Source organism: Schistocerca piceifrons, chromosome 2, assembly GCF_021461385.2.
Source record: "Schistocerca piceifrons isolate TAMUIC-IGC-003096 chromosome 2, iqSchPice1.1, whole genome shotgun sequence".
Taxonomy (NCBI): Eukaryota; Metazoa; Arthropoda; class Insecta; order Orthoptera; family Acrididae; genus Schistocerca; species Schistocerca piceifrons.
In genome coordinates, this window is record NC_060139.1 from 389,510,053 (window position 1) to 389,526,066 (window position 16,014).

A 16,014-nucleotide genomic window follows, 5' to 3' on the forward strand; every position below is an offset into this window, starting at 1 on the left:
TTCCCCTGTTCTTGTCAACCGTTGAAACTCGCTACAACCTCTCGTCCTTTCAGTTTATCAAGGTCCCATCTCCTTAAATTCCTACCTTTTTGTAGTTTCTTCAGTTTTAGTCTACAGTTCATGACCAATAAACTGTGCTCAGAGTCTACATCTGCCCCTGGAAATGTCTTACAATTTAAAACCTGGTTCCTAAATCTTCGTCTTACTGTTATATAATGTATCTGAAATCTTCCAGTGTTCCACCCCTCTTCCATGTATACAACCTTCTTTTATGATTCTTGAACCAAGTGTTAGCTATGATTAATTTATGCTCTGCACAAAATTCTACAAGGCGGCTTCCTCTTTCATTCCTTAATATCGAATTCCAGTCCCCCATGTCTATTAAATTTTTGTCTCCCTTTAACTATCTGAATAGTTTCTTTTATCACACCATACATACTGTATATTCAATCTCTTCATCATCTGTGGAGCTAGATGACATATAGACTTGTACTACTGTGGTAGGCGTGGGCTTCATGTCTATCTTGGCTACAATAATGCATTCACTATGCTGTTCATAGTAACTTATCTGCGCTCCTATTTTTTTATTCCTTATTAAACCTACTCCTACATTACCCCTATTTGACTTTTTACTTATAACCCTGTATGCATCTGACCAGAAGTCTTGTTCCCCTACCACCGAACTTCACTAATTCCCACTATATCTACCTTTAACCTATCCATTTCCCTTTTTAAATTTTCCAACCTACCTGCCCAATTAAGGGAGCTGACATTCCATGCTCCAATTCATAGAATCCCAGTTTTCTTCCTCCTGATAATGACATCCTCCTGAGCAGTCCCCACCCGGAGATCTGAATGGAGGACTATTTTACCTCTGGAATATTTTACCCAAGAGGACACCATCATCATTTATCCATACAGTAAAGATGCATTCCCTTGGGAAAAATTATGGCTGTAGTTTCCCCCTGTTTTCAGCAGTTTGCAGTACCAGCACAGCAAGGCTAGGTTCATGTCTGCTGGTTCCCATCAATAGCACTGTGAATGTAAGTGTGACTAAGGTGGTGTAACTATACATGTCTTCTACATATGTTTTTCCACAGATTGATGTAATTTCTGATAAAGCTATACAGGAAATAGAAAATGTTAATAACATCACAATACATTTATGTACTTACTTTTTGTCACTGCTTGCCTGAATACCACCACCAGTCTCCAAAGTCCAGTAACGATCCTGCATGGTGCGAATGTACCAGCGTTTGGTGGCAGCATCATATTCCAGCTGGAAAGTCTCGTGGTCTGAGATTTCATCTTGGTTGGCTGTTACATCTACACCTGTGGGTATAAGAAAAGAAAAATGTAAATGAATATCTTTTTCTTATATAATTGTCTTGAAATGTTACAAAGGTATCTGAAGTGACATCCAATTTTAATTAATGGTGGAGGAAGGCGTTTACTTGTAGGAAGTTAACTACAAGGGTTGGAACTTAAATAGTGGCAAATATTTATTCACATCCGATACAAAAGAGTTACATGTTTTCCCCTCTTACTGTCCTTCAAAGTAGTCACCAGTATTGTGTAGAACCTGCCGCCAACAATGGAAGGTGTAGTATACCATTAGCAGAACCTGTTCAGTTGATGGAGCAGTCTAAAATTATGGTGATTTTCGTGTACGACTGTGATGGTGTTATCCTAATGCATTACATTCCTCCATGGCAGACCGTCAATGCACAGTATTACTGTTCGTTTTTAGAGCATCACCTGTGACCAGCTTTGCAAAAGAAGCGGCAACACTTTCTGCGCAACCCAACCATCATTTTGCACGACAATGTGCGGGCGCATACAGCGCAAGCTGTGGCTGCTCTGTTCAGTCCATGGGGCTGGGAAGTACTGTACCATCCAACATACTGCCCGGACTTAAGTCCTTGTGACTGATTTGATTCCAAAGATGAAGGAACCACTTCGTGGCATTCACTTCAGAACTATTCCAGAGATTCGACAGGCAGTAGACCGCTCCATTCGCACCATCAACAGAACAGGCCCTGCTAACGGTATACTAGACCTTCCACATCACTGGCAACGAGTTCTACATAATGCTGGTGACTACTTTGAAGGACAGTAACTCTTTTGTATTGGTTGTGAATAAATAGTTGCAACTATTTAAGTTCCAACCCTCATACATTTATCATTTCAGAACAATGTTGATAGAACAGTATTGATGTAGTGCACACAAAAGCAAATTAAGAGAACAATAATACATCTCGAACTTTTTTTGTTTCTTGAGCAATATGTGCAACCTATTAAGCTGACGTGGGTTTGTCTAATGGTTATGTAAGTTGCATCAGTGGTTCTCATTGTGAGATTGTTGCCTCCTGGTGGGGTGTTACACTTCTTGAAGAGAGAATGCAGCAGCTGGGCAGAGGGGTGGTTGTAACAAAAAGGAGGCAGCAATGGTGAGTGTTCTGTGCCCACTTTTATTTCATTGTTCTTTCAGTTACTAACACAGAAAATTACCTGAATTTAGTTTCTGAAATATTGGTACTATACTTCATGACAGCTAAAACCAATACTACTGACTAAAATGTTATTTCTATTACCAGTTGGTTAACGGAATTCCCTTGTCAGATCTTTGCCTGTATCTTGAGTCTGAGGTTGTCCACTTCATGCAGACTTACTATATCCAAGATAGAAAACTTTTTGACAATACTGTGACTTGTGGAAGTCATTATTTCAACAGCTTTTAAATACCTTTTTATCTTGTTTTCAAGTTCTTCTGGTATAATTCTTAACTGACTCTGTAATGACGACTTCTTCGGCAGCAGTGAAGCACCAGTATACACATTGCTTAAACTGTGTGTATATTACAGTACCTGTGCTTGGTGGAGCAATATGAAATGAGACGTTTTGAAAGCACATTTTCTTAAAACGGTCGAGGAAACGAAAGGACAATAATTTTCATATGAATATCTTAAATATGCATTCACCCCATCCTACAAATGGACAATTAACATTTGTGAAAAGAAATTTTCAAATTAATCTATGAGCTTTCTGGACCAAGTGATGATCCCGAAAAATTTCACTCTGACAAAGTGAGTACATCTGTTTTATTTTTCCAAGCTTTAAAAACAAAGACTGAGAAATGCAGTTGTTTGAAAATTCTACTGTCACTGACAAAGGCCTCCTAGCTTCCTATAAAATGTATCTATAATAGCAAAAACTGACAACTTCTCTACTAATGGGGAAACATTTGTATTACTCACGATCAAAGAAAGTGGCAGTACTATGCTGGAGTCAGATGCATGTGCCATAATTAAATCAGTCCCATCAAGTAATGACTCATAATCAATGAGATGGTTTTTTATGTGGAAGTAAAGGTCTGCACTGTGTTTCAGGACACAGAATTTGTTACACATATTAATGAATCAATAGCTATAGGCAATGAAGCATTGTTGCTAGTTCAAAGCATTCATTAATGAAGTCTGCCACCAAAACCTACACGAGTAACCCATTGACACCCCCCCCCCTTTTTCCAACTAAAAACAAAAGAACACACACATTTCTTTAGCAAATATACTTGCATGTGTAACTGAGGCACCTGCAACCATGGTTGGCCTACATCACAGACTTTTAGCCTGTTTAAAATCCACTATACCTGACTATTTCAATCCATCTTTTTCATACCACTTTCCCCATTTTTCTTCAGTCTATTGTACTGTATTGTATTGTATTGTATTGAAACGTCAAGAAATTGCACACAAGGCCAGAGACATGCTTGCAAAAACAGGCTTAAGAGGCTTTTTACTCAAAAAAAGCCAGAGAAAATGAGTTCAGTGAGCTCCATTATGTATTTAGATTTGAGCACCAGCAGCAGCGAGTACTGTTTGTATAAAGCGTTTATTTTGCATTTTGATTACGACCTTCCACTAAGGAAGGGATTCTATTTGTGTTTATCTGCTCTGCATAGTAACTAACAGTTCTTGATAAAACTTTACGTAGTTTTCGTGTTAGATTTCTTAGTGTTTTCTTGATCGTTTAGAACAGAAAGCGCCCTAAAACCGTCTTTTGTTTGTTTCGCGGCCGTTAGCCACTAGTCACTTGAATCAGCAGTTGTCTTGTGACAGCCAGAGCGAGAGCACCAGCAGCAGCGAGTACTGTTTGTATAAAGCGTTTTTGTACTTATTTGCTGCGCTTAGCTTTTAAGTAGTTTTTCTGGGAAAACCTAGCGTAGTTTTCGCGTCTCGTATTTCAGTGAGTGTTTCTTGATTATCAGAGTAGCTCATCAGAAGATTATCTTGGGAATTTGTCACCGTATAGAGTAGGGTAAACATAGTCATGTGTAGGGACTGTGGTTGTTGTGAGCGGACGCAAGGAGAATTGGCCACTCTTCGGGGGCAGGTGGAGGCTTTGTCTGTTAGGCTCATCGAGCTCGAGGCGCAGGCGTCGGCTCGTAGTGGCGTTGGGGCAACTGTGGTGAGACCTATGCCTACTTCGGTGGCCTTGGAATCACATGGAACCCCTGATGTCGCTGCGTCTTCCGGCAGTGAGCATCTTACCGGTCAGCCATCACTCCAGGGTGAATGGCGGACAGTGGTGGGCTCGCGCGTGCCTGGCCGAAAGGCGAAGGTGGGATCTGGCCGCGTGGCAGCTGCCTTACCCCTTTCCAACAGGTACGGACGGGGTGCTTCCTAGTGGTGATGACATCGTTTCCGAGCCACCACAGGATGCCTCGCCTGTTGGGCCAGTGGCCGATTCTCCGGCAAGGTCCCGACAGTCACAGAGGGCGGGCCTATTAGTTATAGGGAGCTCCAACGTTAGGCGGGTTATGGAGCCCCTCAGGAAAATAGCGGGTAGGTCGGGGAAGAATGCCAGTGTGCACTCGGTGTGCTTGCCGGGGGGTCTCGTCCGTAATGTGGAGGAGGCCCTTCCGGCAGCTATTGAACGCACTGGGTGTGACCGGCTGCAGATAGTAGCACATGTCGGAACGAATGACGCCTGCCGCTTGGGTTCTGAGGCCATCCTTGGTTCCTTCCGGCGGCTGGCTGATTTGGTGAAGACAACCAGCATCGCACGCGGAGTGCAAGCTGAGCTTAATATCTGCAGCATAGTGCCCAGAGTCGATCGCGGTCCTCTGGTTTGGAGCCGTGTGGAGGGTCTAAACCAGAGGCTCAGACGACTCTGCGACTATAATGGTTGCAAATTCATCGACCTCCGTTATTGGGTGGAGAACTGTAGGGCCCCCCTAGACAGGTCAGGCGTGCACTACACACCGGAAGCAGCTACTAGGGTAGCAGAGTACGTGTGGCGTGCACACGGGGGTTTTTTAGGTTAGAGGGACCCCCCCTTGGGCGAAACGATAAAATACCTGACGGCTTACCAGAGAGGACATTATCATCGTTGATAAAGAACGTCCGTCCTCAGAGACCAAAAACAGGAAAAGTTAACGTAATATTGGTAAACTGCAGGAGTATCCAGGGCAAGGTTCCTGAATTAGTATCTCTTATTGAAGGAAATAGTGCGCATATAGTATTAGGAACGGAAAGTTGGTTAAAACCGGAAGTGAACAGTAACGAAATCCTAGACACAGAATGGAATATATACCGCAAGGATAGGATAAACGCCAATGGTGGAGGAGTATTTATAGCAGTAAAGAATTCAATAATATCCAGTGAAGTTATTAGCGAATGCGAATGTGAAATAATCTGGGTTAAGTTAAGTATCAAAGGTGGGTCAGATATGATAGTCGGATGCTTCTATAGACCACCTGCATCAGCAACCGTAGTAGTTGAGCGCCTCAGAGAGAACCTGCAGAACGTCGTGAAGAAGTTTCGTGACCATACTATTGTAATAGGGGGAGACTTCAATCTACCAGGTATAGAATGGGATAGTCACACAATCAGAACTGGAGCCAGGGACAGAGACTCTTGTGACATTATCCTGACTGCCTTGTCCGAGAATTACTTCGAGCAGATAGTTAGAGAACCAACTCGTGAAGCTAACGTTTTAGACCTCATAGCAACAAATAGACCGGAACTTTTCGACTCCGTGAATGTAGAAGAGGGTATCAGTGATCATAAGTCAGTGGTTGCATCAATGACTACAAGCGTAATAAGAAATGCCAAGAAAGGAAGGAAAATATATTTGCTTAACAAGAGTGATAGGGCACAAATCGCAGAATATCTGAGTGACCACCATCAAACGTTCATTTCTGAGGAAGAGGATGTGGAACAAAAATGGAAAAAATTCAGAAACATCGTCCAGTACGCCTTAGATAAGTTCGTACCGACTAAGGTCCAAAGCGAGGGGAAAGATCCACCGTGGTATAACAATCATGTACGAAAGGTACTACGGAAACAAAGAAAGCTTCATCATAGGTTTAAGAGTAGTCGAATCATAGCTGATAAGGAAAAGCTGAACGAAGCGAAAAAGAGCGTAAAGAGAGCAATGAGAGAAGCATTCAACGAATTCGAACATAAAACATTGGCAAACAATCTAAACAAGAACCCTAAAAAGTTTTGGTCATATGTAAAATCGGTAAGCGGATCTAAATCCCCTATTCAGTCACTCGTTGACCACGATGGCACCGAAACAGAGGACGACCGAAGAAAGGCAGAAATACTGAATTCAGTGTTCCGAAACTGTTTCACTGCGGAAAATCGTAACACGGTCCCAGACTTCAGCCGTCGCACGGACGCCAAAATGGAAAATATTGAAATAAACGATATCGGAATTGAAAAACAACTGCTATCACTTAGTAGCGGAAAAGCATCCGGACCAGACGAGATACCCTTAAGATTCTACAGTGATTATGCTAAAGAACTTGCCCCCTTTCTATCAGCAATTTATCGTAGATCGCTGGAAGAACGTAAAGTACCTAGCGACTGGTTTCAAGAAGGGTCATAAATCAGATGCGAATAATTATAGGCCTATTTCGCTTACGTCAATCTGTTGTAGAATAATGGAACATGTTTTGTGTTCTCGTATTATGACGTTCTTAGATAATACAAATCTCCTTCATCATAACCAACATGGATTCCGCAAACAGAGATCATGTGAAACTCAGCTCGCCCTATTTGCCCAAGAAATTCACAGTGCCGTAGACACTGGCGAGCAGATTGATGCCGTATTCCTGGACTTCAGGAAGGCATTTGATACGGTTCCGCACTTACGTTTAGTGAAAAAAATACGAGCTTACGGAATATCGGACCAGGTTTGTGATTGGATTCAGGATTTCCTAGAAGAAAGAACACAACATGTCACTCTTAACGGTTCAAAATCTGCAGATGTAGAGGTAATTTCGGGAGTACCGCAGGGAAGCGTGATAGGACCTTTATTGTTTACAATATACATAAATGACTTAGTTGACAACATCGGTAGCTCCGTGAGGCTATTTGCAGATGACACGGTTGTCTACAAGAAAGTAGCAACATCAGAAGACTCGTACGTACTCCAGGAGGACCTGCAGAGGATTAATGCATGGTGCGACAGCTGGCAGCTTTCCCTAAACGTAGATAAATGTAATATAATGCGCATACATAGGGGCAGAAATCCATTCCAGTACGACTATGCCATAGGTGGTAAATCATTGGAAGCGGTAACGACCGTAAAATACTTAGGAGTTACTATCCGGAGCGATCTGAAATGGAATGATCATATAAAACAAATAGTGGGAAAAGCAGGCGCCAGGTTGAGATTCATAGGAAGAATTCTAAGAAAATGTGACTCATCGACGAAAGAAGTAGCTTACAAAACGCTTGTTCGTCCGATTCTTGAGTATTGCTCATCAGTATGGGACCCTTACCAGGTTGGATTAATAGAAGAGATAGACATGATCCAGCGAAAAGCAGCGCGATTCGTCATGGGGACATTTAGTCAGCGCGAGAGCGTTACGGAGATGCTGAACAAGCTCCAGTGGCGGACACTTCAAGAAAGGCGTTACGCAATACGGAGAGGTTTATTATCGAAATTACGAGAGAGCACATTCCGGGAAGAGATGGGCAACATATTACTACCGCCCACATATATCTCGCGTAATGATCACAACGAAAAGATCCGAGAAATTAGAGCAAATACGGAGACTTACAAGCAGTCGTTCTTCCCACGCACAATTCGTGAATGGAACAGGGAAGGGGGGATCAGATAGTGGTACAATAAGTACCCTCCGCCACACACCGTAAGGTGGCTCGCGGAGTATAGATGTAGATGTAGATGTAGAATGCTCACTGAGAAATTGTGCTCAAAAAGTGCATTAATGGAAAAGGCTTCAATTGTACTACAGTTTTTAGGAATCTCATCATTAATTAATTATCACCTAATACTGTTCGCCGCTTCATCAAAGCAATCGATAATAGGGTAGTCAGGTAAGAAATAGTGAATAAATAAGACAATACCTGCCATCATACTCAAGCTACAAGTGTTTTTACCAAGCAACATGTTGTAGTGGTAAAGATAATGTGGTGGTCATGTTAGAGGTACGGGTTCCAGATCACTTTCTGGCCACTCTAATATGGGTTTTCTATAGTTTCTCTAAATCACTTCAAGCAAATATCAGTTGTGTCATGATCTTTTTTTCCTCTGATTGCTGTGTAACTGAGCTGGTGCTTCTGCGTTATGGCCTTGATGACATTGAGATGTTCCTTTTCTCAGCTCTAGTGATAGCTTTGTCAGTTGCAAAATGTTTGCATGATATTTTCTAAAGCCATTCATCTGTACCTATCCACACTTCACGAATTTAATTATTTATTAATTCTTGCAAAAATAGCATGTTTCAAACATGAGTGCCTTAATCATTAGGCCATTGTCATTTCAAAATTTTTGCAACTACGGCTGAAATTGTGAAAAGCAGGAAATTCTCTCTTTCAGAATGTTCCTTTCACTTGTTACTCAGTACTTACATATTAATCAATCTGAAACTTTGTAAGGTAATTGGAAGTACCCTGCATTTTAGCTGAATGAGCATACATATCCTGAAAACACCCCAACAAACTTAACCGCCACTGACAGTATCAATATTAGAGAGGGATTTTTTTATGAGGGTGCCATGAAGTATAATTCAGACTGACCAGAATGGATACTTACCACCACTTATTACCAGTTCTGTGTTGTTCACCCGCAGCAGTTGAATAGACTGAATCAAAAATGACAAAAAAAATTGAAAAACTGAAGCATTTTACTGCAGATACATTTTATCTAGAATTGACATTTTAGTTCTCTGACAGATTCACTAGTTTTGCAGAAAGTGCAGTAAATCCATTCACTTTCCTCCCAGTAAAAACATTCCTAGATCGAGTGTAGTGGATGTAGTTAAAATCTTCTGGGTTATTAGGCCGTATCATGTTTCTTCTAAAATGATCGACGTTTTGACCCCTCTGCTGGGATCTCCCTCAGGATCTTCTGGTGTCCACTACTGCTAGAACATCCTGAGGAAGGTCCCAGCAGAGGGGTCAAAGCGTCGATCATTTTAGAAGAAACACGACGCGGCCTAATAACCCAGAAGATTTTTACTTCAGTGACAATGGCCACGAAAGCCTGCAGACTTGTGTAGTGGATGTAGTTTGCAGTCTCTTGAATATTTTTTTCCTTGAACCTCTCCAGTGGCAGGATGTGGTCTGAACATTCTCAGGGCCATTGTTGGAAAGCTATTTCTGATTTTGGGCAGACTAAAGGGTTGATACATTTGTGTTCTCTTTGTTGAGGGTGTTGTGGTTGTGTATCTCGTACCTCTTGCTAAAGAAAGCTAACATGGAACAGGCACAAAAATACATAATGGCTGTAAACAGTTATTATTCCCAAGTTTGTAAATAATGACCTGCAGTGCTCCTGTCCCCTACTCAATCTAATAATTCCTGCTACGTTCTTTTGCAGTAAAAGTAATTCCTTGCAGACTAATAAATGACCCCAGAGCTGTAATCCATATGTAATATGGCTATCAAACAAGACATGATATAATCATGTAATCGAGATTTTTATGATCTCCTAGAAAGTGTACTACACTTGACAGTGTCTTTGCATACCTGCTCAATGTACCCATTCCATGTGAGTTTAAAGTCTATACAAAACCCCATTAGTTTCACAGTTTCTACATTTTCCAGTTATGTATTTTTGCTGAAGCTGCATACCATAAACTGAGTTTTCTCTGCATTTATTTTCGTCTTATTTGAAGTGAACCTTCCTTGATTTTTTTTTAATAGCACTTCTGATTCCAGGACTCCTAGGGCTAGTTTTTTTCAATTCGTGATAAATAACAGTATCATCAACAGATTGTAGTGTGTTACCATGGTAACTCACTTGCAAAATGAGGATGAGGGGGGGGGGGGGGGGGGCTGTGACGAAATATTGTGGTACGTTGTGTTCTAACTTCTACTCCCATGATGCTGCTCCTTTGAACTGAAACAAGCTGCCATCTGTTTTCTAAGTAGCACTCAAGGTTAGCAAGAACAGCACCTCCCACACCACAGTATTTTACTTTTTTGATTATACTGTGAATGTAGTCAAATGCTTTGCTCAAATTGCACTGTACGAGTGCCACATTCATTTTCTCTCTCTCTCTCTCTCTCTCTCTCTCTCTCTCTCTCTCTCTCTCTCTCTCTCTCTCTCCCCCCCCTCCCTCCCTCCCGTGCAATTGAGCACCTCACAAACCAAACCATCTCTCTCTCCCCTCCTCCCTCCAAATGCCATCTTAATACTTTTTAATAAGCCCACTGTGGTACTAGTTGTCAACTTCCCCTTTTGAAAACTATGTTGTGAATCATGGAAGATATCATTTTCTTCAAAGTAATTCAAAAACTAATGTTTCATAATATATTCAATAATTTTAGGTAAGTCTAGAATGACGTAAATTGGCCTATATCTTGGTACTTGACTGGTTCTCCATTTTTGTATTCTGTTATTGTCTGTGCCTGTTTCAAGAGGTCTGAGAAGCCTTCACTAGAGACTTTTCTATAATTTTCTGTCCCTAGTCAATATCAGACAGTGGAGCTTTTAATGCATCTCATTTTTCCTTTGGCATACCTCTCCTAACACTCAATCTGAGTACTCATTCTACACCATACCTGTATATGAATTTCTGAATAAGTAATATACAGTGTGTATGTAGTTGGGTTAATTTCATTGAATTTTACTGTAGTTTAAGATAAAAGTAGAAATCCCATTCTGCAAATGATTATAGCCATGTTTTCAGAGAAAATTAACTTGTATGTAAGTGCACTGATACTTCCCCTGGTAGAATAGTGAACGTCCCCTAACAAGATCCTTGGGTTATGCACATAATTAACATGAGGACTGTTGTTTGGCGAGTGGTAGTTCGGTAGCACTGTGCTGTACTCCAGCACAGGGGGCCCGTTAGCCGCTTCTCTCGCCGACGGGTTCCCGTCTCCAGGTGTGCTCTGGCATTTCCTCCACGTGCGCTTCAGTAGTTGATACGCAAGACCTTCTTATAGATGATACTTCTGAGTAGTCTCAACTTGGCGCCGCGCGCTACGGGGAACAGTTATATGGCTTCGCTCATTTCTAGTAGGATTATCTTCCATTGGGAAAGTATACCTAACAGCCAACACTGTTAAAGTCGATTCATATTGGGCAGAGCGGCAGGCGATGTCATCGTCAAATGGTGATGTGATCACACAAGACGAAACGTCATTTCGAATAGCTCAGTACTCGACGCGTTAAAGTGAATGACGAGATACCATGCGTGACACGAAAATTCGGAAGAAAAACCAATGACCAAGTTTATCTACGGTCGAAGGAAACTTCATAACTTATGTTCTTGACAAATTTTGCACTATAAACTGCTTCGAAATGAAAAAAAAAATTGAAAAAAATTTAGCCCAAACTTTTTAAAATATCGATATTTATGTGCTAGGAAAAATGTATACAAACGAACAAATTTAGGTCTCTCTCTACCTCATCCATTGCGAGTTTTTTCTGAGTACCAAATTACAACAGAAACAATTATACACTGTGCCTTCAACACAGCTTACTATTTCATTGTTAAAAAAGATTATTTAATTAATACTGCTTCATAAATTGATATTCTTCTTTATCCATTTCAGACCCTCTGGTTACAACTGTAAACATTAACTTTTACTGTGTCTTAGCTGCAACAGACTTATATTTTCCCAATTGAAACCTTAGATACACGTTTTTGAATGTTCAACCTTTTCATCACGCGCAAGTGATGCCAACTGTTGGGCATAATGAAAATAGCAAGTCAATGCAGCAGTGCGCAGCAGCTCGTGTCCCTCAGAATACACCGAGAACAGAGCCCATCTGATTTTTATACATGTTTCAAATTTAATTTAAATTTCTGTTCGTAAAAATGTTTAATATGGTTTCTGTACTAAGTGAATAATATTTGGAGATGAAAAAAAATAAACACTCAGAGAAGGTAGACGTTTAATCATCAAAGTAGATGGAACACAAATTGTCATTCAGTTTTATTTTACAGATTCAAAACAAACATGGAAATATGATAAAACACCTCACATTTTCAACATATATGAAGACACCTGAAATACACACGAGGGTTGACTGAAAAGTAATGCCTCCACCTTCGCAACTCTTCAACAGTTGGCAGCATTGGTATGCGGCAGGTAGAGGCTTGTTCCGTAGCCTCTTCTCTACAGCTACATTGAATTGTTGTGTTGTTACAGTGTGTAGTATGGAACCCCGCGCAGACGATCGGTCAATGCCAGGAACTCCTCTCGCGTTACGAGAATGAAGATGACGCCTTTCTCCATTCAGTTGTGACAGGAGACGAAACGTGTGTACACCGGAGACTCGCCCCAGAAAAATAAATAAGACGCAGTCCTCAGCTGGAAAAATCATGTCGGTTTCCTTGATAGTGGGACAAAAATAAATTCAGAGCGTTACATCACAACGCTGCGAACTCTGAAACGACGGCTAACAAGGGTCCGAAAGGGAAATGTTTTCCTGCAGTATGACAATGCCAAACCACACAGTTCACGTGCCACCATAGCAGAACTTCAGAGACTGAATCTCACCACCGTACGGCATCCTCCATACAGTCCCGATTTAGCACTGTCTGACTTCCATCTGTTCCCGATAATGAAAGACGATATGCGGGGACATCACTATGCTTCTGATGAAGAAATTGAGAGAACTGTGAGATTATGGTTGCAGAAACAGTGTCGACTTCTTCCGTGACAGCTTCAGAAAACTTTTTCATCGTTGGCAGAAGTGTATCCGATTGGCTGGTGATTATATGGAAAAGTGAATATTGGTAATTAAAGATCACATTCTAAGGATTATTTCTGCATTTGTTTTATTAAAATATTCCCATTCAAACCCAATTAACGAAGGTGGAGACATTGCTTTTCATTCAACCCTCGTAGTTGGTTCGCTATATTCCACTGTATAACTGAATATTGTTTTACATGGTAATTACTGAATTATCATTTTACGATTTGTTACAATAGAGAATATTTCGTAATTAGTTATTTAGTCCATCAAATGAAGCCAAGTGTACAAAGTTAGTTTTGAAACGGTGCACATTTTTGTATAAATCTTTAATCTAAAATCATTAAAAAGCACCTAAGAGCATTACCAAATAAAGAAAAATTTTCCGTCCTCCAGAAGGTCACGGAGGCCTGTTGTAAAACGTAGTCATCTTCCTTTTCGGGTATCTGGTCTCTCTTGTGAAAGAACAGTCTCGGAAAAATACCCTAATCATCATGGAACATTTATGATATGCCATAAAAGGACGAAATCTGCTGTTGTAACATAAGTGAAGGGGAAGAGCATTTGTGGATAACTGGTACAGTTTTAATTCATTACAGAATTGAGATATACTTCTAGATTTTATTTCCAGAGATTCCGCTAAACCTCTGTTTTAGCCAAAAAATAGTAATTGTAGAGTCGTTTGATAAGACTAATGTTCTAAACAAAAATTGAGTTTTGCTACTGTTTGACAATGGAAGACGCTCTTCATTACGTCTATGCACTCTTCGTATATGTTAATGCACACCGAATCTTCGTATGCTATCCAGCACTGTTAACGCAACTTCAGAACTGTTCGTCTCTTGTCCATGCGTTGAAGTTACCAGCCACATCCACCAAAACGACGCAACAGAGAATTTAATTTTCGACGTTTTCATCATCATTCATGAAAGTGGCAAGGCTGGACTCAAAGGTTGGGAATTTGTCCGGGCGCTGATAACATCGCAGTTGAGAGCTCCCACAAACCAATTATCATCATCATCAGCAATTTTCGACGCTTGAAAAATTGCTAAATTTTGATGCTATACTGGATCACGAAAAGCGAAAGAACATAACAGTTCCTGGCTATTGGAATTTTCAGGCCAGGCATGTTGCAATGTGTTCGTGCAAACTGACAGCAAGGTGTCATTTGAATATCTTCCTCTTCCTGATCAGTATAAACATTTTACAAAAATAGAAAATTTAAACTAGTGGTATTTCAAAGAATGGGAGTCCTTTAGTTGCAGGTCGTCTTTGTTTAAATAATCCGTGGCTTCCCCTGTATTACTATGGTGGCTCCATGACAACAATGACACAGAAGACTTGTTCCTCCAATATATGATTTGATTCGTAATTCACTTTCTTTGTGACGTAAGATCCAACACGATATTTTTTTTAAAAAAATAAACAAAGTCAGTTGCGATGTTTTGTCTTTTATACGTTCTCTCCCTTCGAGAATTATTCTTAGACGTACACATATGACCAAGTATCTTGAGCTACGTGCTATCTACGAGCAACTATTGACCATATTGGGCTGGAGCCGTTGTGCACAGCTAGAGAATGCTGTCGCGGCTGCAGTCTCGTTGTTCCTTCTCACATAGAGGCCATTGTGTGCAACCTGGAAACACGTCGTGATGTCACCGGAAATAGCCCCGCTGCAACTGGCCTCCAGCCTTCGCAGGCAAACGCACGCACGCGCACGCGCACGCGCACGCACACGCACACGCACACGCACACGCACACGCACACGCACAATAGTGTGCCGAAGCTAGGACAGGCTTTTCACCTGTAACACGTCATACATGACTTTTCTCGAGATGTGTTAAAATCTCTCTTTGAAAAAAACTAATATCTTCTGTAAAACCATCATTTCTTTCGGTAGTTATGGATTTGGTACTGGGTTATACCACACCATCTGGGGCCAAAGGAGCATTAGTTATGGCCAACTCATCAACTTTGTGTGCGTGTGCGTGCGTGGTGATACGCATTTACCAAAGAACGTGTTCTCTTAAAATACTTTACATCAAGTAATATAAGCGCCATATATAAAATATATACATTTTTTGCGAGAGCGTTTCTCAAAAGATATTGCGATTTTGAGCACCTGCCACCAAAGTCCCTGGCCCCCTTCCCGTACCGTGATAAAGTTCCGCCAAAAAACAAATTATTGGAGCTGGGCAAACGATAGTCGCGGTAGAGAGGGCCCGAGATTTCTCTATACGCTGCAGGGCTCGACGCGGTATCAAACGCTGCTCGAACAACCACGTTATCTATGACTCGCGCGAGTGCAAGCGATCCAGGTGAAACTACGAACTAGTCGCACCAACAAGCTTAATATCCCACATTGTAGTGGAACAGAAGGATTTAAAGGTATTCTTTCATTTGTGTTGGCTTTGTGCAGAACAGTAAAGAGTTGATTTTAAGGTTCCAATTTCTAAAATATTTAAGATACGATATTTTAAGGAATTCAGTTATCAGAATTTATAATAATTTCAGTTTTGTTGCAACTGGACATTCTGATGCTTATCAATGCAGTAGAATAACGTGTAAAGAATGTTACAACTTTTAATCAGTCTAAAAACAATGTGTGAACACTCGGGTAAAACAAGGAAGAAATTTAATTAAAAATTCAGTGTCTAATAAACGTAGAAAATCTGACTGAATCTTAACTAATGCGGAACTTCGCCTCCATATTTGGAGCAAACAGGTCTCGCTACTACACGGAGGATGCAGGTTCGATCCCCAGTGCTGCAATGATGTTTTTCCTTGTAAGAAGAACTGCAATGGGGTCCACTTACATTCGTG

The 16,014-nt window shown here is 41.0% G+C and overlaps 1 protein-coding gene across 1 annotated transcript in view; it reads right to left on the reverse strand.

Moving 5' to 3' along the window:
- Positions 1-16,014, reverse strand: part of LOC124776566 (protein singed) — a 350,290-nt gene that overhangs the window by 10,477 nt on the left and 323,799 nt on the right. The window contains exon 5 of the mRNA XM_047251606.1: positions 1,176-1,332. Within this exon, the coding sequence (XP_047107562.1) occupies positions 1,176-1,332 (157 nt within the window). The remainder of the gene's footprint in view (positions 1-1,175; positions 1,333-16,014) is intronic.